Source organism: Pseudophryne corroboree, chromosome 7, assembly GCF_028390025.1.
Source record: "Pseudophryne corroboree isolate aPseCor3 chromosome 7, aPseCor3.hap2, whole genome shotgun sequence".
Lineage (NCBI taxonomy): Eukaryota > Metazoa > Chordata > Amphibia > Anura > Myobatrachidae > Pseudophryne > Pseudophryne corroboree.
In genome coordinates, this window is record NC_086450.1 from 270,465,907 (window position 1) to 270,493,017 (window position 27,111).

General features: G+C 44.9%; 1 protein-coding gene across 1 annotated transcript in view; it reads left to right on the forward strand.

The window, feature by feature from the left end:
- DNAH7 (dynein axonemal heavy chain 7) overlaps positions 1–27,111 on the forward strand; it is a 1,092,938-nt gene that overhangs the window by 696,954 nt on the left and 368,873 nt on the right. The window contains exons 38-40 of the mRNA XM_063934143.1: positions 3,611–3,737; positions 5,694–5,913; positions 15,448–16,320. Of these exons, the coding sequence (XP_063790213.1) occupies positions 3,611–3,737; positions 5,694–5,913; positions 15,448–16,320 (1,220 nt within the window). The remainder of the gene's footprint in view (positions 1–3,610; positions 3,738–5,693; positions 5,914–15,447; positions 16,321–27,111) is intronic.

Sequence of the window (27,111 nt, forward strand, 5' to 3'; positions counted from 1 at the left end):
TTCACATGCATATGAGATTGTAACCCCTTCACATGCATATGAGATTGTAACCCCTTCACATGCATATGAGATTGTAACCCCTTCACATGCATATGAGATTGTAACCCCTTCAATGGATATGAGATTGTAAACCCTTCACATGCATATGAGATTGTAACCCCTTCAATGGATATGAGATTGTAACCCCTTCACATGCATATGAGATTGTAACCCCTTCAATGGATATGAGATTGTAAACCCTTCACATGCATATGAGATTGTAACCCCTTCAATGGATATGAGATTGTAACCCCTTCACATGCATATGAGATTGTAACCCCTTCACATGCATATGAACCTCATAAGGGGGTACAAAACAGAAAAAAGTGCAATAGTGAAGTTATCCTTTTTAAAACGCACAGGTTTATGTTTACATCCACGTACACCAAACAGACGAAAAACCTCTAACCCGTCGGGGTTAGACTCATGTGGGATGATGCAAGAGCTGGCTACCATCTACACCTGGTGCTGAGTGTTTGTGCTGGATCCCAGTCTCCGGAGCCGTTATTCCAGGGTACTGCCGTCCATCTGGGTGCTTCCAGGACTCCGCTACCAGTTGCTGAATATGCCTATGAGGATATGTCTATGCGCTATTTTTTCATCTGTTTGGTGTACGTGCGATGTAAAAATAAACCTGTGTGTTTTAAAAAGGATAACTGCACTATTGCACTTTTTTCTGTTTTGCACCCCCTTATGAGGTTCATAATGCATGTGAAGGGGTTACAATCTGAATAGATCTCAGAAAAGCCAACGCTGGATTCTGATTGAATGTTTTGAAAAATTGTCAACATATGTGATATACCAAAATTACGGTATTATCCTTTTATTATTCACCCATTTGGTGTTTGTGTGTAAACCTGGGCTTTCTATTGGAGCTCTTTAAGTCTGTGACTGCATTTCCACATGAAGTGTTTGGTCCTTGGGGGAAAGTTTGCTTGCCATGATCCATGATATAATGTTTGAACTCTGGCGTGTTGACAACATGGTAACTGTACATGTTCATACTGCTATGGAATGCTAACAACATAGTAACTGTACAGGTCCATGCTGCTCTGGCATGCTAACAACATGGTAACTGTACATGTCCTTGCTGCTCTAGCATACTAACAACATGGTAACTGTACATGTTTATGCTGCTCTGACATGCTAATAACATGGTAACTGTACATGTTCATGCTGTTCTGACATGCTAACAACATGGTCACTGTACATGCTCATACTGCTCTGGTATGTTAACAACATGGTAACTACATGTTCATGCTGCTCTGACATGCTAACAACATGGTAACTGTACATGCTCATACTGCTCTGGTAGGTTAACAACACGGTACAGTAACTACACGTTCATGCTGCTCTGACATGCTAACAACATGGTAACTGTACATGTTCATACCGCTCTGGTATGCTAACAACATGGTAACTGTACATGTCCATGCTGCTCTGACATGCTAAGAACATGGTAACTGTACATGTGCATACTGCTCTGGTAGGTTAACAACACTGTACAGTAACTACACGTTCATGCTGCTCTGACATGCTAACAACATGGTAACTGTACATGTTCATACCACTCTAGTATGCTAACAACGTGGTAACTGTACATGTCCATGCTGCTCTGACATGCTAACAACATGGTAACTGTACATGTGCATACCGCTCTAGTATGCTAACAACGTGGTAACTGTATATGTTCATGTTGCACTGACATGCTTACAACATGGTAACTCTATATGTTCATGCAGCACTGACATGCTAACAACATGGTAACTGTACATGTTCGTGCTGCTCTGACATGCTAACAACATGGTAACTGTACATGCTCATACAGCTCTGGTATGTTAACAACATTGTAACTGTACGTGTCCAAGCTGCTCTGACATGCTAACAACATGGTAACTGTACATGTTCATACTGCTCTGGTATGCTAATAACATGGTAACTGTACATGTTCATACTGGGGGTATATTTATGATGACTAGCCATATATCTGTGGTAATTAACTAGCTGTATCGCTGATTAAATGCAACGATAGAGACTGCTGAACAGACACTATTTATCATTCCGGGGGCATATTTCTTTCACCCAGTGGGGATACAACAAAATCCTCTCTGTCTTCACTGGTCTAAATTGCTTGTTAAAGCTAAAGGGCCGTACACACTGGGAGATTTTCACGGAGATGTGTGCTGAGCGATCTAGTACAGAACGCTCATCACACATCTTCCCCCCTTTCCCCGCTCAGAAAGCAGCGCGCTGTATGCTGAGCGAGAGGGGCGGGGAGGGGGTGGGGGGGGGGGAGGGCGCTCATTTCACCCAGTGGATAAATCAGTGATTTAACTAGATTTGACCAATCTAGTACCGGTGATAGAGACGCGCGGGGCCGCACATCGCTATCGCTATGGGGCATACACACAGAGAGATCCGTGCTTAATTTCTAAGCAATCTAGTCAGATTGCTTAGAAATTAAGCACAGATCTGTCTGTGTGTACCGCTGTTAAGATGGCATTAGCTTGTAGCAAAAAGCAAAGCTTTCTGATGCTTCGTAAATTAAAGGCCCATATAGACGGGCCGATGTGGGAGAGATGTGTGCTGAGCGAACCACTCAGCACACACCTCTCCCCCCGCTCAGCACAGCGCAATGTGTGCTGAGCGTGCGGAGGGAGACGGGGGGGGGGGGGGGTGCTCATTTCAGGCCAATCTAGCACCAGCGATGCGCGGGGCTGCACATCGCTATCGCTGTAGTGGGTACACACGGAGCGATAATGCTTAAATTCTAAGCAATCTAGTCAGATTGCTTAGAATATCGCTCCGTGAGTACCCCCCTTTAAGACCATTATCACCACAGAGACCTATAGTGATGCTTGATTATGAGATACCACAATAGAACACAGTGACTTTTCTGCAGTTAGCTGCTTGTTAAATTGTGAGAGGCAGACAGAGCTTTCTCCATCATTTTTACTGGCGATTTGGCTTATCTCCACTCCGCAATAGACAATAGACAGTGTTTTAGATCTCTGGTTATCAGTGTGAAAAATCTCTGAGCTTAGATAAAGAGAGTAGTAAAAATGGGTACAGAACATACCAACATTAAAGGCACATATAGACGGGCCGATGCAGGAGAGATGTGTGCTGAGCGAACCGCTCAGCACACATATCTCCCGCCGCTCAGCACAGCGCGATCTGTGCTGAGCGGGGGGGGGGGGGGGGATGGGGGGGCCGCTCACTTCACCCAGCGGGTGAAGGGAGCAACCCGCTAGATTGGCCAATCTAGCAGCAGCGATGGCGATGCGCGGGGCTGCGGATCGCTATCGCTGTAAGGGGTACACACGGAACGATAATGCTCATATTCTAAGCAATCTAGTCAGATTGCTTAGAATATCGCTCCGTCAGTACCCCCCTTTAGTATCACATAACGAACTGTGCAATGTTTGACAGGTCATCCCAGGGCAGCCTGTTGTAGAATAGAACTCTATATAATATGTTTACGTCACCGTACAAAAGAACTTGGGGTTTTGCGACATGTAGCTGTTACATATTTGCTTATTATGTTCTCTTACATTTTCCTGCTCTATAGGAGGTGGAAGGAATGTCATAACACCCAGATTCCTCAGGCATTTCAACACTATAACAATTAATGAATTTGATAACAACTCTATGTACACAATATTCTCCAGGATACTGGAATGGCATCTTTCAATAAGGTAAGTGAATTCCAAAGCTCTAGAAAACAAAAGGGCATGCAAAGTTCTTTCTGAACTTAATATACATTTCTTTTACACTTATACTCTCTTCATAAATTTGTAAATCATATACTGGTCTTCCCCTGTTCTTACTTTCATATTGCAGCATTTCAGGTCTTTAACAAGGAGAGCGGTCATTTCAGAGTTGCACTCATGTCCATTTTGCAGATGGGTCATTTGATTTTTAGCATTGTGCATGCTCCGTAGACAGACTGTTTCTGCAGTTGTTTCTGGGAATTGCTTCTTTTCTAAACATCTTTAGTTTTCAGATGATTTTTTTTTATCAAGACTCTTAAAATGAGTGTTAACTTTTTTTTTGTTTCTAATGTGTTGATTTAAAAAAAAAAAAAAGTGTTGATTTTTGTAATCAGTGTAATTAGTTTGATTACTAAGCATTACATTTAACAGCTTATTTGTGATATTTTAAATTACTTTAATCATTCTAAATGTCAAGTTTAAATTTTTACATATAATAAGAGTCTCTACAAGTGAGTATTGGTGAATCTAGATGAACATTACATTTTTAACCTCAAACTGGCTGCAGTTTGTTAGAAAAGTTTTCTTTCTAGAATTACAGGGTTTAGGTGATAGACATTATCTTCTAGCGAGAAGCTACCTTTAGGAGATGGATTACATAACATTACTGTAGCTGTAAGTGGAGCACCACTGATTATGTTATATTATAAATAATACCATTTCATTGTTACATAGTGCTCAGTAATGGATCACAGATAAATGTTTTGGAAAAGCTTGTGTCTCGTCACAATTGCCCACATTCTGGTGGGATCAGCTCCCTCCAAGGGAGAAGAAAACAAAACCTATACATGCTGCAGATGCAGTAGAGATTTGGAACTCTCAATTTTGTGGATTGCCCAGATCCAGCAGGAACTCATCACTGAGAACAGGAAGAGTTTAAAACTCCCAAAGACCCACTGTGCATTGCACTGATGCCCATTAGAGGTCAGCAGTAGGTTGCAGTTATATAGTGCCAGGGACTGTGGACATTGGCTGTGCCAGGAGAGCATGGCGGATGACGGCTGGAGGTCATTGCAGCAGAATAACTGATAAGCACGAGGAATGCTGGGACCTTTATGTTTGTTTGTTTGTTTACTTTAAGTTAAGTACCTGCGAGACCAGGCCCAAGCGCCTGTATATGCTTGCACAGTGTCTGATGCCAGTAAAGACATTGCATTTTACCGGAAGATCTGCCTTACGAGTCCTTATTTCCAGTACCCGTTTTACAATGTAAATGATATATCACAATACTTAAATATTAAATACTTAAATATTAAATATTAAGGCATATTTTCATTAAACTTTTTCTGCAATCACCATCCTGAGATGAAGAGTTGGAGTGTTATTTGTACCGTCATGATCTTTGTTAAATTCGCTTTGAATGGGTAACCTTTCCCTGACAACAGCTGAAAAAACTTTTATCTGTGATCTGTTACTGAGCAACATGTCACAATGAAATGGTATTATTTATAACGATATAACGTAATCAGTGGTGCTCCACTTACAGCTACAGTAATGTTATGTAATCCATCTCCTAAAGGTAGCTTCTGGCTAGAAGATAATGTCTATCAACTAAACTCTGTAATTCTAGAAAGAAAACTTTTCTAACAAACTGCAGCCAGTTTAAGTTTAAAAATGTAATGTTCATCTAGATTCACCAATACTCACTTGTAGAGACTCTTATTACAGTATATGTAAAAATTTCAACTTGACATTTAAAACTGAGAATTATGTAAGAAATGTAACCTGATTAATTTTTGGAAAATAAGAAGTGACCTGCTTTTTCTCTTTTGTTTATGAAAGCAGGTGGATACGTCTTTACATCCGTTATCCAGAGAATGACTAAAAATCCATTGCAAGTGTTTTATATAATATGTTTCTATTATATGTGTTCTATTGTAGGTATAACTTTCCCAGTGAATATACTGTATTAACACCACAAATTATACACAGTACTATGGCAGTGTATAAAGAGGCAATGAAGAATCTATTGCCCACTCCTACAAAGTCCCACTACTTATTCAATCTTCGTGACTTCTCTCGAGTAATTCAAGGGATTTGTTTGTCACGTCCTGAAACATCAGATTCTCCCCTGCTGATTAAACGTCTATGGGTTCATGAGGTAATTAATTTAAAAATTCTATACTTGTTTGACCATATAAGGCACCAGTGTTTTTATACAGGTCATAGAAATCTGGGGTCCTTCTTCACAGTTATAAGCAAAATCAAAACTTCAATAATTACAAACGATGAAGAATTTTAAATGTATACATATATTAGAAAGTTATGTGTTTCATAAGAATACATATTACATACCTTTATATATATATATATATATATATATATATATATATATATATTCATATTCGTGTCACTTTTATTAACAACAATTGTATAATTTTTGGGTACTGATTGTTCAAGGTGCTGCTGAACTAGGTTTATAATACTAAAGCTGGCTCAGATAAGCAATCTTCATAATAGTCTGTATTATTGTAATGGATAGGGAACAACCGGCATCTCTAACATTACTTAAGGGGGGTACACACGGAGCGATAGTCTAAGCAATCTGACTAGATTGCTTCGATTTTCAGCAAGATCGCTCCGTGTGTAGCCCTAACAGCGATAGCGATGCGCAGCCCCGCGCATCGCTATCGCTGGTGCTAGATTGGCCTGCATGCAGGCCAATCTAGCAGGTCGCTCACTTCACCCGCTGGGTGAAGTGAGCGCCCCCCCGTCTTCCCCCGCACGCTCAGCACAGATCGCGCTGTGCTGAGCGGCGGGAGAGATGTGTGCTGAGCGGTTCGCTCAGCACACATCTCTCCTGCATCGGCCCGTCTATATGTGCCTTTAGAAACATGAGGTAGCCAAATACAAGTCCTACATTTCTTCTAATTTTCCTATCTCCTGTTGCAGAGTCTTTTTGTTCTGTTTATTTAAGTCAATAATTTCCTGGCCCCGTCGCAGAGGCCAGGAAATCTCTGTGCAACAACTGAGATCTTGGCCTCTTCTTCTCTCCCTAAACGGCAACACGCCTCCGTTTTCACAAAACAGTGTCAGACTGCCAATCACTGACAATCTGATGCCACCTTGCATCCTCTGTCGCAGACCCGTACTGCACATGCACAGTACAGGACTGGTGTATATGCAAAGTACCACACATCGGTACTTTGCTCTATGTGCCGCAGGTCCGTCGGGACCTGACTAAGGCCTACTGTGCGCTTTCCGCCAGAGGGGTTCGTGTATTTTAAACAATTGTGTTATTTCTACAGCCAGTCCTTATACAATTGGCTGACTCAGCATTTAAAAATACATTTTTTACACTTTTGTTAATTCATTTTAAGCATGGAGGTCTGGGGTATATAACACTGACATAAAAAGTATACTGTACACCTTGCCTGTATCAGCACAATACTTTTATCCATTCTTTCTCCTTCATCCACTAGGGGCCACTGGAGCGTAGTTACAATGGGGAAATAGTAGGCAGTAATTGGGAGCTGGCACTTTAAAAATTCTCACACTGTGGCTAGCTCCTCCCCTACTATCTTCCCTCCAAGCCAGTCTTAGTTTAGTGCCCAAGGGAGCTGGTTCACTTGGGTTTAGCTGAAGAAATTTTTCTTTTTTCTTTATTATTTTATTTTTCTTTCTTCCACACACAGACTGGCAGCTCTGCCACTGCCAGTCTGCACCGCGGGAGCTGCCGGCGGGGTCCCATCGCAGCTGCGTGCGGCTCGGGATGGGCCCCGGCTGAGGGAGACATTGAGCTCTCCTGAGTTGGCCGGACACCGCTGCGTGCGGCGCGTGTCGGGGCCGCTCCACCAGCAGAAGATTCCGGCAGCACGGCAGCGGTGAGTATCAGCGGCCGGACACCGCTGCGTGCGGCGCGTGTCGGGGCCGCTCCACCAGCAGAAGATTCCGGCAGCAAGGCGCGGTGAGTATCATTGGCCGGACACTGCTGCGTGCGGCGCGTGTCGGGGCCACTCCATGAGGAAATTCTGCTATAACGATGAGTACAGACATGAAACTGTGATTATGTGTGCTGTGTCTTTTATATTCACTCCCCGCTCCCATACATGTGGGCCACACTCAGGGTCCCTGGTCTAACCCCCCTCCACTCATATAGGGGCTGTGTATAGGATTGCATTTAAAAAAAAAAAAAAGATTTTTATTTTGCAGTGCGTTACTGGTGCTGCGTGTAGAAATACCAGCTGAGCCTCTGCTCAGCCTGCCTCTCACTCTGTCCTCTTTACAGGGGCACCTTTATATTTAGGTGCCATTACCAGGGGGGGCGGAGCTTAATCCTGCTCGACCCGGCGGACAAAGCGCCCCCGCTCCCCGGCCGCGGCTCACAGGAGAGGCGCTCCCCGCTAAGTTTGCGCTGGAGCTTCACACAGCACAGTTATAGAAAAGGGGGCGAAGCTTTCTCCCGCTCTGCTCAGCGGGCTCAGCTCCCCGGCAGCGGCGCGTGTGATCAGCGGGGGAGGCAGAACGCTCCCCGCTGTCTTAAGAAGGATGGCTACAGTTTGTAGATTGCTAGGCACCCCATGTGTATCACCAGTGAACCCGGGTTGCAGTGCACATAACGGGGGGCGGGGCTTCCTCCCGCCTTGGATCTCGGCTCACGGAGGCCACCTGCGGCTTGGTCAGTGCTGGCGGCCATTTCTTCTCTGAGGGGGAAACCTATACCTGGTATGATCAATGTATATAGTTGTGCTGGGCATGTATATATGTGTATAGATACATATCTTGTATGTATATTATATTATGTTTTATATATAGTGTTATATCGGATTATATCCATATATGCATATATAATCAACTAGCGCCGTTGATTTTAAAGTTAGGCGCCATAGCAGTGCCCCTTTGTCAGGTGCTGTTAATTCAACACTGAGTCCCCTGCTTATGGAATATGTAGTCAGCTCACTACTGCTCTGTATCAGGGCACAGTTAGGCTCACTGAATATTTACAATAAGATAGAACTACAAGCTTCACCGACATTTATTATAATAACACAGACCTGGGTTCCCGTACCACATATCTTCACCCTGCCATATTGATTTTTCACCCGGCTTTACTCACAGGCTGTCCGCCATTTTGCTCAACCAGCGGGGGTGGGTGTTGTCACCCCTTTATTACTCCTTTATTTCACTTGGTAATAATACTGTGTGTAATTTGGGGGAATTTGTGTGGTATCGGCCAAATAGCCGCTGGGACTCGGTACGCTTATAGCGGGGACATCTGAACACAGATTGAATTCCACCAAACACAGCTTTAAGGGATATGCGCCTGTCAATGCACGTTATAGTGCAGAGTTTATAGAGAGTTACACTTCTTTAACCTGTCTTTTCTTTTTTCGTTTAACTAAACGTAACACCCAGGACAGAGAATTCCCTGTTATGTGTAGACTGTGCGGTGGAGCCATCTGATTATCCCTCAATGCAGCGACAGGACGTTCCTGTTTGAACAGCTCAGCTTATGCAGGTAAGGTCACCGTTACCAGAGACCCCGTCCGTCATTTCTTCCCAGGTTGCTAAACTACGCTGCGGATGACAGACCTCTCTGGAAGGAGGCAATGAATGTCCGGGATACTAAGGATGTCTGTTTTCGATGGAGTCCGACCAGTGTCTCTGGGTCCTGGAGACATCCGACTGCACGTTTTCAGGTTTCTAAAAGGATCTTGCTAAACTCCATGTTGCACGAGATACTGATTATGTTTCGGTGCAGTCTGAACCAGTATCTTAGGATATTGAGGCGTATTGTACAGCAGTTCGTCTGGTGCTGCAGGTAAAGAGGTTGGACACTTCAGATCCCTCAGGGTTTGACGCCAAGGAAGAAATGACAGCGACTTGTTCAGTTTCGGATGAGCTGGGCATGCTCCGGTAGGCGGCCGGGAGACATTCGAATTCACAATTTCAGGTATCGAACAATGTTTGTTTGCCTATCCTTTTCCCGCAGATAGCAGGAAACGATATCAGACCTCTCCAGGTATACGTCTCAATGTATCGCCAGTCCAACAAGCTGCCGTTTTCCTGGGCCAGCCTTGCTGAGGGATCCATCTGAGAGACAGATGCGACAGCAGGGGTTCGACCTTATCCGGAGCAGGTAGGTTGCGGAACAATGGTCTTCTAGGTTACTGGATAATTCGCATCAGGATCAACAGATGCTTTGGGACACATCAGAATCACGATTCTGCTTTATATTCTATTGAGGTCTCCACGTCTGTATACTCGGAACCTGCATTTTCGCTTGTGCTGTCTTAACCCGACGACCTCAGGGGCTGCACCAGTGACAGGTAAACATGAAATCCTAAGGGGCAGCGGGTTCAGGGGAAGGAACTTCCGGCATGATTTCTCAAACCATTGGGGGTAAGTCCATTTTTCTTTCCCCTACTGCTGCCCCAGCTCCAAGACGGACCTTTACTGGTCTTTCCTTTAGATCTTTATGTGCCTTTTCAGGCTTTCGACTCCACACGGGCGGTATGTCCGTCGCCGAGGGATCTCATGGTAACAGGCTGAAGCAGAGGTTCAGCAACCTCGGTCCAGTCTGATTTTAGGTCATCCTACACATCCACTACAGGTCAGACCTTCCTACCACCTGGAGGGTCCCAGGGTAAGGGCAGGTTGGTGGTCCTACTGGGAGGACTGAGAAGGCTTGGGCGGTTACAGACTAGATTTTGGAGTACAACCGTCTCAGGGGTCCCTCGGCATGGGTCGGCCGATTTACGATGACAAGAGAGTCATACTGCAAGCGGTGCTCCATATGCTTCTAACCGCAAAGGGTGTTGATCCCTGCTTTCACATATCATTTGAATCGGGACAGTTCTCAGGCCTTTGTTTTCTTTTCACGTGCCGAAGCCAGATGGCTCGGCCACGCCTATTCTGGCCTTACAATCCTTTCAGTCTGTGATTGCTAGTTTTGAACAAGAAAGGGGGTTTTACGCGTCCCTTGTCTTCAGGGATGCCTGTTTACTCATTTCCGTTGGGTTTTTTTTTTCCTCATCTGGCTTTTCTCAGATTCGCATTACAGTCCATTCGGTCTCTCTTCCGCTCCCACAGTGTTCAGGAAGATCTCAGAATATCTCTTTTTCAAGGGCAGGAAGTGACGTTTGTTCCCTAATTGGACAATCTACTGCTAATATCTCACTCTGCAGATTAGGTGGCTTCTGAATATCCGGAGGATCCAGGAGTTTCTGGGTCGACACGGATCCTATTTATGCTCCTCGTAGACGTTTCTCAACACGGTCCGTCAGAGGATTTTTCCTTCCTCGGCACCGAGTACTCTCTTTCTTCAGTCAAGTTGCGACGCAATGAGTGGTCGCCTACATTCCCCTCTGTGCAGAGGACAACAATCTTCTTTCCAGGTCAAGCCGCCAGTTCAGACTCCCGGGTGAGAGGACATTCCTCTGTGTTTTGTCAGCTGGTCCGCTGTTGGCGGAGATTTCGGATCAACCTCCGGGCGTTCTGACTGACTCTTTAACCCTTTACTACTCTCGTACGTGAGCTCTGGCGGCAGTAGCCGAGGATGACCTCAGGGCTCTTTGGAGTTTCGGGTTAGTCTATCCTGCCTCCTTTTCTATTTCTACCTCACTTTCGGTAACACAGGAGGGGAGAATGCACGCTAGTCCTCTCGGTGGCTCCGGTTGGGCCACGCATGACTTAAAGATCCAGCCCAGTGGCGCACCCAGGGGGGGTTTCCGAGTACCCAGAAACCCCCCTCCACTAAAAAAAAAAAAAAAAAAAAACAATTTTTTTTTTTTTTTTTTTTAGCTGCATGAGTATTATTAATGACTGTCTAGCGTCCTCTGCAGCCTGCTGTCTTCCTGGTGGCACTTGCAAGTGCAATAAAAGTTTACTTTTTTTTAATTATAGTACATATATATCCATGTGCCTACATATATACACATGTATATATATATACATACATACATACATACATATAAACACACACACACATATGATATATATATATATACATGTGTATATATATGTGTACTGTATGTGTGTATATATATATATATATGTATGCATGTTTAATATGCTATGTATATGTGTATATGGATTCACTACGATCTCCCGGCGGCCGGCCTCCCGGCGACCAGCATACCGGTGCCGGGAGGCCGGCCGCCGGCTTACCAACAGTGTGGCGAGCGCAAATGAGACCCTTGCGGGCTCGCTGCGCTCGCCACGCTACGCGCGCCACACTATTCTATTCTCCCTCCAGGGGGGTCGTGGACCCCCACGAGGTAGAATAAGTGTCGGTATGCCGGCGGTCAGGCTCCCGGCGCCGGTATGCTGGTCGCCGGGAGCCCGACCGCCGGCATACTGAAGACCACCCATGTATATGTATGTGTGTGTGTATGTGTATATATATATATATATATGTGTGTGTAGATATATGTGTATATATATATATATATGTGTAGATATATATATATATATATATATATATATACACACACAGACACACTAGTTTTACGGACCCAGCATATACTGGGTCACCTCAGTCCCCACCCCCGTGATTGGCTCCGCCCAGTTCTGGAAACCCCCCCATGCAAATCCTGCGCTTGCCACTGCAGCCTGCACCGGTTGTCAGTAGAGGAGCCTTGGCTCCTACCTCGACTGGACTGTCTACTTCAACATGGTCCTTTTCTTTGTTCAATCTTACACTGGTTTCATTTAACCGCGTGACTGTTCACGAGACCTCGGAAGGGAGGAGTTCCCTAGTTTGGTTATGCCTACTGGGCCCCGATTTCAGAAGTCGGGTACCTCTACACGCTTTTGCCACTTTTGGAAAACTTTATGGGGCATAGTGAGGATAACAGGGGTTTTCTCCTTCTTTCAGTTACATTCAGCCGTCATCTCTGGTTTCTCTGGGAGGTTTCGCTCGGCTGCACTTCAACCTACATTGACCTGAATTTGAGGTCTCTGCCCTTTAGGTTTTCTTCCAAAAGAGTTTAGCCTGGCAGCCGTAAGTTTGAGCTCTCTTTCAGGGAGTACTCTATTGACAACTCCCCCGATGGAGCTTCAGACTCAGCGGTCTTTTCTTCCGGGGGGGATGTCCGTTTTTCATATATGTCTGACACTAGTGTTTTTCGGCTCTCTTTGAATGTTGTCAGGGCTCGCCGACTCTCTCTACAGAGGTCTTAGGCTATTCGACGAAGTGTTTTCTTCTTTGTTTCTGTACGATGCTCCCGTACTAAATAACTGGGGTCCCAGCATACACTGGGCCGTTGGATACATCTGACCATCAGAGAGTCTTCTTGGCGGTGGCTCGGGAGCCTCCGTTTTCCATTTCAGCGCACTCTACGCGCGTTGTGGGACCTTCGTGGGCAGCTGCCCGTGGGCTCTCCATGAATACTGTGTCGGGCGGCTACTAGGTCGGACCGACATTCGTTTTGTCAAATTCTACAAGTTTGACACTTTTGCGGCCTCGGCATCACAGATTGGCCGAGCGGTTTTACAGGACTCTCAGCGCTCTCCCACCCGTTTTGGGAGCTCTGGGACGTCCCCATTGTAACTACGCTCCAGTGGCCCCTAGTGGATGAAGGAGAAATCAGGATTTTGGTACTTACCGATAAATCCCTTTCTCCGATTCCACAGGGGCCACTGGACGCCCGCCCAGCGCTGTTCCTCCTTGTTTTTTGCTTAACGGTTTGCAGATCACCATGTGACTGCTTGTTGTGTTCGGGCTAGCCTGTTGTTTGTTAGGTTCTGTTCCAGGTTTGGTTTGTGTTATCCTGGTTTACAGGGCGTCATTAACCTCCTCTACCTTATAAGGTTTGTTTATTCCAGCTCTCCTCGGGCACAGTTTTACGTAGACTGGCTTGGAGGGAAGATAGTAGGGGAGGAGCTAGCCACAGTGTGAGAATTTTTAAAGTGCCAGCTCCCAATTACTGCCTACTATTTCCCCATTGTAACTACGCTCCAGTGGCCCCTGTGGAATCGGAGAAAGGGATTTATCGGTAAGTACCAAAATCCTGATTTAAAAACCCTAATTCATCAGTGATTCCTCCCCTCTGTAGGACTTACTTTGTATGTCCCACCCCTTAGGAATACTTGCACCTCTTTGTTGAAACATCTTTGTGGCCTACTCCTATGTGACTCCATGGCCATGCACCACTTCTTAAACATAGAAACATAGAATTTGATGGCAGATAAGAACCTCTTGGCCCATCTAGTCTTGTAGACTTCCTCCTTCAAGTCTTTCCTAGCGGCACCATCAGAGCATCTCGGCTTCAGCTGCTGTTCTTGGCGATCACTTCTGTCTGGAATCTTAGCCTACCTTCTAGCAGTCTCCCGGTCATTCCAGGAGGTTAGGCAACTATGGCATTTGTTCACTCTAATACATTTTCCACACCTAGGGGCACCAAGAGGGGGAGAGTGGGTAGTAGGTGCCCAGGCATTGTCCTCTCTGGAGGCTAGGAAGCATATGGAGAATGATATGGTTTACCTGTGTTTTATGATTTGCTGTACAGCCATCATGTTTTTTTCAAAAGCACTTTGCTTTAATTGGCCCTTTAATGGGCCTAATTCAGACCTGATCGTAGATGTGCTAACATCTACGATCAGTTTCACAGACATGCGGGTGGGAAGCCCCAGCACAGGGCTAGTCCGCCCCGCATGTCTGGCTCGCCCAGCTTTAATTGGCCCTTTAATGGGCCTAATTCAGACCTGATCGTAGATGTGCTAACATCTACGATCAGTTTCACAGACATGCGGGTGGGAAGCCCCAGCACAGGGCTAGTCCGCCCCGCATGTCTGGCTGTCAATCAGGCAGAGGCGATCGCTGGGCAGAGATGCCAATCGCATCTCTGGCATGCGCTGGTGTACTGCAGCGCTGGCGCATGCGCAGTTGAGACCTGATTGCCCGTTGTGTGAAAACGCACAGCAGCAATCAGGTCTGAATTAGGCCCAATCACTCTATGCAGAATACATAATTCCACCTGTGAAATAACTGCATAAGATACCTGGAGTGGTAGGTTTGTTTGTACATTTCCCTCACCACCGTAGAGTGATTTCAAACTGAAGGGACTCTATAGCTGTTCCAGATGATCAGTCTTTTACATACATTATATTTGTCTCCCTTCATGATATTTGCTGAGACTTCTTAGTTTCTTAACCACTACAGTAACTGAGAATTTTTCCAAAAACACGCTCAGAAATTGTTTTGCCTTTTTTTATTATCAGTGAATTGGGTCCCTCTGAGAGCTGCACCTGCGGGAAGTTTCTCTTCCTGCAGCTGCACACGCTGTGTATATGACTGGTCGCATCCTGTGCGAGCAGATCAGATAAGGCACTTGCTGGTGTGGTCGCATCTAATGCGACCGTGCCAGGTAAGTGGTTAATGTTATTTTAATTGAATGGTCTATGACCATTATTGATTTCATATTTTACATTCATATATACTGGTAAACTGAATACTGATACTTGATTTTTGAGTGATAAAGTTACTGTGATTTTTCTATGTGTTCAATCCAATATATCTCTATATGTCATTTTCTTTTATATTTATTTGGTAACTAATTTTGTGAATCTTAATTGACCAAGTGCCCACCAAAGTCTTTTTAAAAAAAAACCTATGTAAAATGTTACAATAGTTGCATAGAAATCTAGTAGCTTAGACATATCGTCATCATTTTTTAATATTACTTTTCTACAGGTCCTTCGAGTTTACTATGATCGGCTTGTGGATAATCCAGATCGAGCTTGGCTTGTTGGATATATTGAGGAAGTTGTAAAAACTCACATGAGAGAAGACTTCTATCAACTTTTTAAACACCTAGATTTCAATAATGATGGAAAGGTGGAGGAGGATGACTTGCGCAGTTTAATGTTCTGTGATTTTCATGACCTTAAGAAGGAAGATACAAATTACAAAGAAATAGACAATGTTGATAAACTGCGTTTAGTTGTAGAAAGCCATCTGGAAGAATTTAACAACATTAGTAAAAAACCAATGAATTTGGTTTTGTTCCGATTTGCAATTGAACACATATGCAGAATCTCGCGCATTCTGAAGCAACCTCGTAGCCATGCCCTTTTAGTTGGTGTTGGGGGAAGTGGACGACAATCTGTCACACGATTAGCTGTTCATATGGCTGATCATAGACTTTTCCAAGTTGAAATTTCAAAGAGCTATGGTAATGCTGAGTGGCGGGAGGACCTGAAGCAAATTCTAAGACGATCCACCGAGGGTGAAATGCAAGGCGTCTTTCTATTTACAGATACCCAAATTAAGAAGGAGTCTTTTTTAGAAGACATAAACAATTTGCTAAATGCAGGAGAGGTTCCAAATCTCTTTCCACCTGATGAGAAACAAGAAATTTGTGAAAGGATGCGACAGATAGACCGGCAGCAAGATAAATCAAAGCAAACTGATGGCAGTCCCCTTGCTCTTTTTAACTTGTTTATTGACCGTTGCCGTGATCAACTTCACATTGTGCTTGCTATGAGCCCAATAGGCGATTCATTCCGTAACAGACTTCGCAAGTTTCCTGCCCTTGTTAACTGCTGCACAATTGACTGGTTCCAGGTAAAAGTTTTAACTTTTGTAGTAAATACAAATAGATAACTTTTCTTTTGAATAAATTAATCTGGTTTATGACATTATGAAGGAAAATCCGCCAGAGTAAAACGATATTTTCCCACTCACAAAGTGTATGTGATTACAGTGAAATTGAATAGACACAGAGGGCCTGATTCGGAGTTGCATGCAGAGATAATGGGGGTGATTTAGTAAGGAATGCTTATGCGATCCTTTCTGCATTTCCCTGATGGTGGGGTCCTTCGCATGTGCAGAACGGGTCCTGCGATTGCATCACAGGGATGAGAACGCCTGTGCCTGATTGACAGGCAGAGGTGTTTGCGGGTTGGTGCGGTGGCAAGGGAGGCCGGCGTTCCAGGGGTGGCGAGGTCAAGACTGCATTGCAAGACACAGTTTTCATGGCCTCACAAGCCGCTCTGCGACGGCAGGCTTGCCGTCACAGATGTTCATCCCATATGCGATTGCATTTGCATTCCTAAGGATTGCAGTTGTAAAGCTGCTGCAAACAGCTTTCCAATTGCAATCCTTAGTGAATTAGGCCCAATGGGCCTAATTCAGACCTGATCATAGATGTGCTACGATTGTTTCACAGACATGCGGGGGGATGTCCGCCCCGCATGTCTGGCTTCACCCCCCCGCCTCCGCACAGGTACAAAAGCATCGCACTCCAGCTATGCTTTTGTGCCTGAGGAATAACTCCCTACCAGTGCAGATCCTACTCGTCGCTGCGTGTGACTTAATGCAGTCACCAGGACCACGCCCCCAAACAGCGTTGGCCCGCCTCCTCCCGCCTAGCGTCCGCCTCTGCCTGTCAATCAAGCAAAGGCAATCGCTGGGCTGAGATGGCCATCGGCTCTCTGGCATGCGCAGGCGCACTGCGGTGCCGGTCCATGCGCAGTTCAGACCTGATCGCCCGCTGTGCGAAAACGATCAGGTCTGAATTAGGCCCAATGTTCACTGAGTTGCTACTGAATGTGCACAGTGGATGCATTGCGTGTGTACACACAGAGTCACAGTAGCTATTGAGATGCACAGTGTGTGAAATTTATTGGAAATATGTTCGGAGGTTTTTCCTGAAAAGAAAGAAACATTTTATTCAGAACCATTTATTCGTCCATATAAAAGATGAAACAAGGTTATCAATTTTGCTAAAAGGCACAGTAGGGAGAAAAACTGGGGAATTAAGAAAAACATACAAAAATGTAGGGAGTATAACGAACTTAGCAAGTTGATTTGGCCGGTCAATTTAATTTACTCCAACTTCTTACTCGTGCCTTTAAATATTCCATTTGAGGTTTAACATTTAAAGAGATGTACTCTTGAGGTATTTTAGAGATCCAAATACCCAAATATTAAAATCTATCTACTCATTGAAGTGGAAGATTAACTAATGGAGTAGCCAGGCATGGGTCAATTTATCATCAAACTGGAGAAGCTACCAAATAATCGTACAATTCCAATAAATGAGGCAAGAAAGAGACTTGCTTTTTATATAGCTCAATAGGCACATCATTCAAACCAGGAGCCTTTTTCCAGGGAAGAAGCAAAGCACAGACTCAACTTCCCAGAGCTGGATTAAGGTGGGGGGGCTCTGGGAGTAAGTACACCGGGCCCCCCATCTGAAAGGGCCCCGACACAGATCATATATCTAGTACCGATCTGCGGCATGGTGCTGTGCTCCCCACTGACAGCTGTCATACTACTCACACTCTTACTCTTAGCCACCGGCGCTGATCCTATATATATATATTTTTTTATTCTATACTTTAGGGTCCCCTTGTCTTAAGTACCCTGGGCCCCCAAAACCTTAATCCAGCTCTGCTACTTCCTACTTTGTGAGCGGAGAATCCAAAAAATCCCTAGCTTCATTAGACAATGTGGGAAGAGGAATCTCAGCCAAATACCTACTCACATCTCAATACTACACATTGACTTAGAAGCAGAAAGGGTCTGATAGAAATGGAAATACTGTACAGTACCCCCACAATATCTGGAGTCTTCCTTAAAACTTCTCCCTTTTCTCTATCGTCCTAGAGATGAGCTTGGTGGATGCATGGAGGACGAGATATCCTGGTGTGAGGCAAAATCCTTGCTTCTCATAAGCGTATAGTTCATTCTCCAGGAAAACCTAGCCCTTGTCTCTCCTAATTTGATGCACAGGATAATGTCGATCGGATAGTTATGAACCCAGAGGGATATCGGACCATTTCCCACTGATGTTTGACCTGGATTAGGGTGTACAGAGGGGGCAACCATTCTGGAAAATGAATCCATTTTGGTTAACATGAATGGGAGATTGTTCAGATTTGGAAATGGTGTGGGAGGGATTCGTCGCTACTAACAATGGAGCAACTGGGGAGGAGGTAGTGTGGGATGCTTTAAACCATTTCTATGGGCACCCAGATAAAACGAGTAATTGAACTTAAATCTATTCATAAATGTCAGGTGTTAGATCACCTCTTGTAGACAATTGGAGTATACAATGGGCACCGAGTCATCAAATTAAGCATGGCTGGACTCACAAAGAGAGTGGAATAATCATCCTACATAACACTCAGTTTAGACTTTTATTTACATCTTATTCACAATATATATCTACAAATAGGCCAGAAAGTTATCTTGCACAATTGGCTAGAACTGATTGTTCCTCAATTACGGTGCTAGAGGTTATGGATGAAAATAAGAATTTACTTACCGATAATTCTATTTCTCGGAGTCCGTAGTGGATGCTGGGGTTCCTGAAAGGACCATGGGGAATAGCGGCTCCGCAGGAGACAGGGCACAAAAAGTAAAGCTTTAGGATCAGGTGGTGTGCACTGGCTCCTCCCCCTATGACCCTCCTCCAAGCCTCAGTTAGATTTTTGTGCCCGGCCGAGAAGGGTGCAATCTAGGTGGCTCTCCTAAAGAGCTGCTTAGAAAAGTTTAGCTTAGGTTTTTTATTTTACAGTGAGTCCTGCTGGCAACAGGATCACTGCAACGAGGGACTTAGGGGAGAAGAAGTGAACTCACCTGCGTGCAGGATGGATTGGCTTCTTTGGCTACTGGACATTAGCTTCAGAGGGACGATCACAGGTACAGCCTGGATGGTCACCGGAGCCTCGCCGCCGGCCACCTTGCAGATGCTGAAACGAGAAAAGGTCCAGAATCGGCGGCAGAAGACTCCTCAGTCTTCTTAAGGTAGCGCACAGCACTGCAGCTGTGCGCCATTTCCTCTCAGCACACTTCACACGGCAGTCACTGAGGGTGCAGGGCGCTGGGAGGGGGGCGCCCTGGGAGGCAAATGAAAACCTTTTTTGGCTAAAAATACCTCACATATAGCCTCCGGGGGCTATATGGAGATATTTAACCCCTGCCAGAATCCATTAAAGAGCGGGAGACGAGCCCGCCGAAAAAGGGGCGGGGCCTATCTCCTCAGCACACAGCGCCATTTTCCCTCACAGAAAGGCTGGAGGGAAGGCTCCCAGGCTCTCCCCTGCACTGCACTACAGAAACAGGGTTAAAACAGAGAGGGGGGGCACTAATTTGGCGTTAGAAATATATAAAAGATGCTATAAGGGAAAACACTTATATAAGGTTGTCCCTATATAATTATAGCGTTTTTGGTGTGTGCTGGCAAACTCTCCCTCTGTCTCTCCAAAGGGCTAGTGGGTCCTGTCCTCTATCAGAGCATTCCCTGTGTGTGTGCTGTGTGTCGGTACGTGTGTGTCGACATGTATGAGGACGATGTTGGTGAGGAGGCGGAGCAATTGCCTGTAATGGTGATGTCACTCTCTAGGGAGTCGACACCGGAATGGATGGCTTATTTAGGGAATTACGTGATAATGTCAACACGCTGCAAGGTCGGTTGACGACATGAGACGGCCGACAAACAATTAGTACCGGTCCAGACGTCTCAGAAACACCGTCAGGGGTTTTAAAACGCCCGTTTACGTTAGTCGGTCGACACAGACACAGACACGGACACTGAATCCAGTGTCGACGGTGAATAAACAAACGTATTCCTTATTAGGGCCACACGTTAAGGGCAATGAAGGAGGTGTTACATATTTCTGATACTACAAGTACCACAAAAGAGGGTATTATGTGGGATGTGAAAAAACTACCGTAGTTTTTCCTGAATCAGATAAATTAAATGAAGTGTGTGATGATGCGTGGGTTCCCCCCGATAGAAAATTATGGGCGGTATACCCTTTCCCGCCAGAAGTTAGGGCGCGTTGGGAAACACCCCTTAGGGTGGATAAGGCGCTCACACGCTTATCAAAACAAGTGGCGGTACCGTCTATAGATAGGGCCGTCCTCAAGGAGCCAGCTGACAGGAGGCTGGAAAATATCATAAAAAGTATATACACACATACTGGTGTTATACTGCGACCAGCGATCGCCTCAGCCTGGATGTGCAGAGCTGGGGTGGCTTGGTCGGATTCCCTGACTAAAAATATTGATACCCTTGACAGGGACAGTATTTTATTGACTATAGAGCATTTAAAGGATGCATTTTCTATATATGCGAGATGCACAGAGGGATATTTGCACTCTGGCATCAAGAGTAAGTGCGATGTCCATATCTGCCAGAAGATGTTTATGGACACGACAGTGGTCAGGTGATGCAGATTCCAAACGGCACAAAGGTGTATTGCCGTATAAAGGAAGAGGAGTTATTTGGGGTCGGTCCATCGGACCTGGTGGCCACGGCAACTGCTGGAAAATCCACCGTTTTTACCCTAAGTCACATCTCTGCAGAAAAAGACACCGTCTTTTCAGCCTCAGTCCTTTCGTCCCTATAAGAGTCATATCTGTCCAGGGATAGAGGAAAGGGAAGAAGACTGCAGCAGGCAGCCCATTCCCAGGAACAGAAGCGTTCCACCGCTTCTGCCAAGCTCTCAGCATGACGCTGGGACCGTACAGGACCCCTGGATCCTACATGTAGTATCCCAGGGGTACAGATTGGAATGTCGAGACGTTTCCCCTTCGCAGGCTCCTGAAGTCTGGTTTACCAAGGTCTCCCTCCGACAAGGAGGCAGTATGGGAAACAATTCACAAGCTGTATTCCCAGCAGGTGATAATCAAATTACCCCTCCTACAACAAGAAAAGGGGTATTATTCCACATTATATTGTGGTACTGAAGCCAGAAGGCTAGGTGAGACCTATTCTAAATCTAAAAAAATTTGAACACTTACAAAGGTTCAAATCAAGATGGAGTCACTCAGAGCAGTGATAACGAACCAGGAAGAAGGGGACTATATAGTGTCCCGAGACATCAGGGATGCTTACCTCCATGTCCAAAATTTGCCCTTCTCACTAAGGGTACCTCAGGTTCGTGGTACAGAACTGTCACTATCAGTTTCAGACGCTGCCGTTTGGATTGTCCACGGCACCCCGGGTCTTTACCAAGGTAATGGCCGAAATGATGACTCTTCTTCGAAGAAAAGGCGTCTTAATTATCCCTTACTTGGACGATCTCCTGATAAGGGCAAAGTCCAGGGAACAGTTGGAGGTCGGAGTAGCACTATCTCGGATACTGCTACAACAGCACGGGTGGATTCTAAATATTCCAAAATCGCAGCTGATCCCGACGACAAGTCTGCTGTGCCTAGGGATGATTCTGGACACAGTCCAGAAAAAGGTGTTTCTCCCGGAAGAGAAAGCCAGGGAGTTATCCGAGCTAGTCAGGAACCTCCTAAAATCAGTGCATCATTGCACAAGGGTCCTGGTAAAGATGGTGACTTCCTACGAAGCAATTCCATTCGGCAGATTTCACGCAAGAATTTTTCAGTGGGATCTGCTGGACAAATGGTCCGGATCGCATCTTCAGATGCATCAGCGGATAACCTTATATCCAAGGACAAGGGTGTCTCTCCTGTGGTGGTTACAGAGTGCTCATCTTCTAGAGGGCCGCAGATTCGGCATTCAGGATTGGATGCTGGTGACCACGGAGGCCAGCCCGAGAGGCTGGGGAGCAGTCACACAAGGAAAAAATTTCCAGGGAGTGTGATCAAGTCTGGAGACTTTTCTCCACATAAATATACTGGAGCTAAGGGTAAATTTATAATACTCTAAGCTTAGCAAGACCTCTGCTTCAAGGTCAGCCGGTATTGATCCAGTGGGAAAAACATCACGGCAGTCGCCCACGTAAATAGACAGGGCGGCACAAGAAGCAGGAGGGCAATGGAAAAAACTGCAAGGACTTTTCGCTGGGCGGAAAATCATGTGATAGCACTGTCAGCAGTGTTTCATTCCGGGAATGGAAACTGGGAAGCAGACTTCCTCAGCAGGCACGACCTCCACCCGGCAGAGTGGAAACTTCATCGGGAAGTTTTCCACATGATTGTAAACCGTTGGGAAATACCAAAGGTGGACATGATGGCGTCCCGTCTGAACAAAAAACGGGACAGGTATTGCGCCAGGTTAAAGAGACCCTCAGGCAATAGCTGTGGACGTTCTGGTAACACCATGGATGTACCAGTCGGTGTATGTGTTCCATCCTCTGCTTCTCATACCTAAGGTACTGAGACTTATAAGACGTAGAGGAGTAAGAACTATACTCATGGCTCCGGATTGGCCAAGAAGGACTTGGTACCCGGAACTTCAAGAGATGCTCACAGAGGACTTATGGCCTCTGCCGCTAAGAAGGAACTTGTTTCAGCAAGTACTATGTCTGTTCCAAGACTTACCGCAGCTGCGTTTGACGGCATGGCGGTGGAACGCCGGATCCTAAGGGAAAAAGGCATTCCGGAAGAGGTCATTCCTACCCTGGTCAAAGCCAGAAAGGAGGTGACCGCACAACATTATCACCACATGTGGCAAAAATATGTTGCGTGGTGTGAGGCCAGAAAGGCCCCACGAAGAAATTTCAACTCGGTCGATTCCTGCATTTCCTGCAAACAGGAGTGTCTATGGGCCTCAAATTGGGGTCCATTAAGGTTCAAATTTCGGCCCTGTCGATTTTCTTCCAGAAAGAAGTGGCTTCAGTTCCTGGAGTCCAGAAGTTTGTCAAGGGAGTATTGCATATACAACCCCCTTTTGTGCCTCCAGTGGCACTGTGGGATCTCAACGTAGTTCTGGGATTCCTCAAATCACATTGGTTTAAAACCAGTCAAATCTGTGGATTTGAAGCATCTCACATGAAAAGTGACCATGCTCTTGGCCCTGGCCTGGACCAGGCGAGTGTCAAATTGGTGGTTTTTTTCTCAAAAAAGCCCATATCTGGTTGTCCATTTGGACAGGGCAGAGCTGCGGACTCGTCCCCAGTTCTCTCCCTAAGGTGGTGTCAGTGTTTCACCTGAACCAGCTTATTTTGGTGCCTTGCGCCTACTAGGGACTTGGAGGACTCCAGGTTGCTAGATGTTGTCAGGGCCCTGTAAATATAGGTTCCAGGACGGCTGGAGTCAGGAAAACTGACTTGCTGTTATCCTGTATGCACCCAACAAACTGGGTGCTCTTGCTTCTAAGCAGACTATTGCTAGTTGGATGTGTAATACAATTCAGCTTGCACATTCTGTGGCAGGCCTGCCACAGCCAAAATATGTAAATGCCCATTCCACAAGGAAGGTGGGCTTATCTTGGGCGGCTGCCCGAGGGGTCTCGGCTTTACAACTTTGCCGAGCGGCTATTTAGTCAGGGGCAAACACGTTGGTAAAATCCTACAAATTTGATACCCTGGCTAAGGAGGACCTGGAGTTCTCTCATTCGGTGCTGCAGAGTCATCCGCACTCTCCCGCCCGTTTGGGAGCTTTGGTATTATCCCCATGGTCCTTTCAGGAACCCCAGCATCCACTAGGACGATAGAGAAAATAAGAATTTACTTACCGATAATTCTATTTCTCGGAGTCCGTAGTGGATGCTGGGCGCCCATCCCAAGTGCGGATTATCTGCAATACTTGTACATAGTTACAAAAATCGGGTTATTATTGTTGTGAGCCATCTTTTCAGAGGCTCCGCTGTTATCATACTGTTAACTGGGTTCAGATCACAGGTTGTACAGTGTGATTGGTGTGGCTGGTATGAGTCTTACCCGGGATTCAAAATCCTTCCTTATTGTGTACGCTCGTCCGGGCACAGTATCCTAACTGAGGCTTGGAGGAGGGTCATAGGGGGAGGAGCCAGTGCACACCACCTGATCCTAAAGCTTTACTTTTTGTGCCCTGTCTCCTGCGGAGCCGCTATTCCCCATGGTCCTTTCAGGAACCCCAGCATCCACTACGGACTCCGAGAAATAGAATTATCGGTAAGTAAATTCTTATTTTCATCCATAACCTCTAGCACCGTAATTGAGGAACAATCAGTTCTAGCCAATTGTGCAAGATAACTTTCTGGCCTATTTGTAGATATATATTGTGAATAAGATGTAAATAAAAGTCTAAACTGAGTGTTATGTAGGATGATTATTCCACTCTCTTTGTGAGTCCAGCCATGCTTAATTTGATGACTCGGTGCCCATTGTATACTCCAATTGTCTACAAGAGGTGATCTAACACCTGACATTTATGAATAGATTTAAGTTCAATTACTCGTTTTATCTGGGTGCCCATAGAAATGGTTTAAAGCATCCCACACTACCTCCTCCCCAGTTGCTCCATTGTTAGTAGCGACGAATCCCTCCCACACCATTTCCAAATCTGAACAATCTCCCATTCATGTTAACCAAAATGGATTCATTTTCCAGAATGGTTGCCCCCTAATCCAGGTCAAACATCAGTGGGAAATGGTCCGATATCCCTCTGGGTTCATAACTATCCGATCGACATTATCCTGTGCATCAAATTAGGAGAGACAAGGGCTAGGTTTTCCTGGAGAATGAACTATACGCTTATGAGAAGCAAGGATATTGCCTCACACCAGGATATCTCGTCCTCCATGCATCCACCAAGCTCATCTCTGCCCCAAGTGCCATAAACTGACTTCCTTTAACGGGAAGAGAGCTAACATTTGGCTTCCAATGATTCATCCCTGGTTCCAGAACATTATTAAAATATCCCACACAAATAATTGGGGTATCAGGGAACTTAATTAAAGACTCAGAAAAATGATGAGCAGGGCATAGAGGATGGTTAGTCTGCAAACACCCCAATTTAAAACAGACTGTTTTTCTAATTAACACAGACACCCCTCATGACATGTTATATACCTGTTGTGTATGTGCCTAACCGACCCCAGATTTTTTTTTAAGGACATCAGCTTACTGCCTAATAAATGTGTTTCAGAGAGGCATACTATATCTGCTTTATATTGCTCAACCTACTGGAGGATTAATGACCTCTTGATCTTGTCATTAAGACCCCTGACATACCAGCTCAGCACCTTAATCTGCGACATAGCCATTCCAGATCAGATGAATAAATGCTAAGCCCAGCATTTCCATACAGACACACATGTTACATATATTCCAAATATGGAGAACAAATGTAGAGAACCAAAAGGAGAAGAAAGAAGAAGAAAAAAGACAATCCCACCACACAGTAAAAATACATAAAAATCCAAATATAGACAACTCTTCCCATATGCCCCTCCGTGTATACCTAACCCCAACTTTGGGATATCTATACCCCTATAACCTTAACCTAAACCCCATCGTAATAAATCATAAAAGGAGGAGATTACATCCCTTTTCTCTGCTTACAAAAATGGGAGCAAAGGAACAAAGTGGCCACTAAGCTGGAGGTACTCTCCAGCCAAATTCACCCCCAAGAGCTATATACTAAAAAAACAAACACACATAATATTATATAACCCAACATCGTAGTGTTGTTAAACAATACAACCTTATTGAAATTGTAAATATAAATAAATCTAATAAATCTTTAAATCAATATTCTTCAATGGCAACTCCATATCAATGTATCATTACAATCCTACAAATGTACTGCAGTACACATACTGTACATATAAATATAATAGTGTATAGTACTAAAGTGCCATCATATCAAATATTCTACTTAAAAAAAATCCAACCTGCATGTTGTACTCCAATATACATACATATAGGTGTGGTAGTGCATATTACTAAGATGCTTTCATAACAATTGTTGTAATGTATGTACTGTACCTCTTAAATTACATCTATTCTCAATCTTGTATAGTGTATAATGCCAATTTATGCGATACTTTCTTTATAACCATAAAAATATATATATACAAAAGAACAGTGTAAACTGATGCCTTAAATACAACTATGCATAGTGAGTGACTTTGGGAATAAATAATGCTAAAATACATTATAGTTATGTGACAAATGTCCTTGGATTCAAAGGATTCAAAGTCAGTCAACAACCATTTTCCAGCGTCCAGGTCTATATTGATCCAACCAGGAAGCGACCTTCCAAGGGGAGAAAAAGATTCTTGTTTCACCATCGGCAATGATCCTCATTTAGATAGAGCATAGTACATGACATATTTAAGTCCCTCAAAACGTTTCTTGACCATTATAAATTGCGCTCTTTCTTTCTGTACCTCCATGGTGAAGTCAGGAAACACAGAAACTCGATTACCATCTCTTTCCAGCAGGACCTTGGTACATGCCAGATGCAGAAGTACATAATGATCACCATAATGAAGACATTTAGCGATAAGTGTCCAAGGTGGCATCTTGGCCGTAAGTATAGAATGGCACAAGTTGGTTGTCACAACTGAGGGCTGAGGCTGACTGAGGGAAGCCTCAGTTGTAGGGGCTGGCGTGTAGGTGAACCTTGGAGGTGAGATTAGGTTCCTAGACATGCAGTATGATTATAGCACCATGAGCCCGAAGGCGTGACCACAAAGCCGAGTAAAATTATAAACATTCA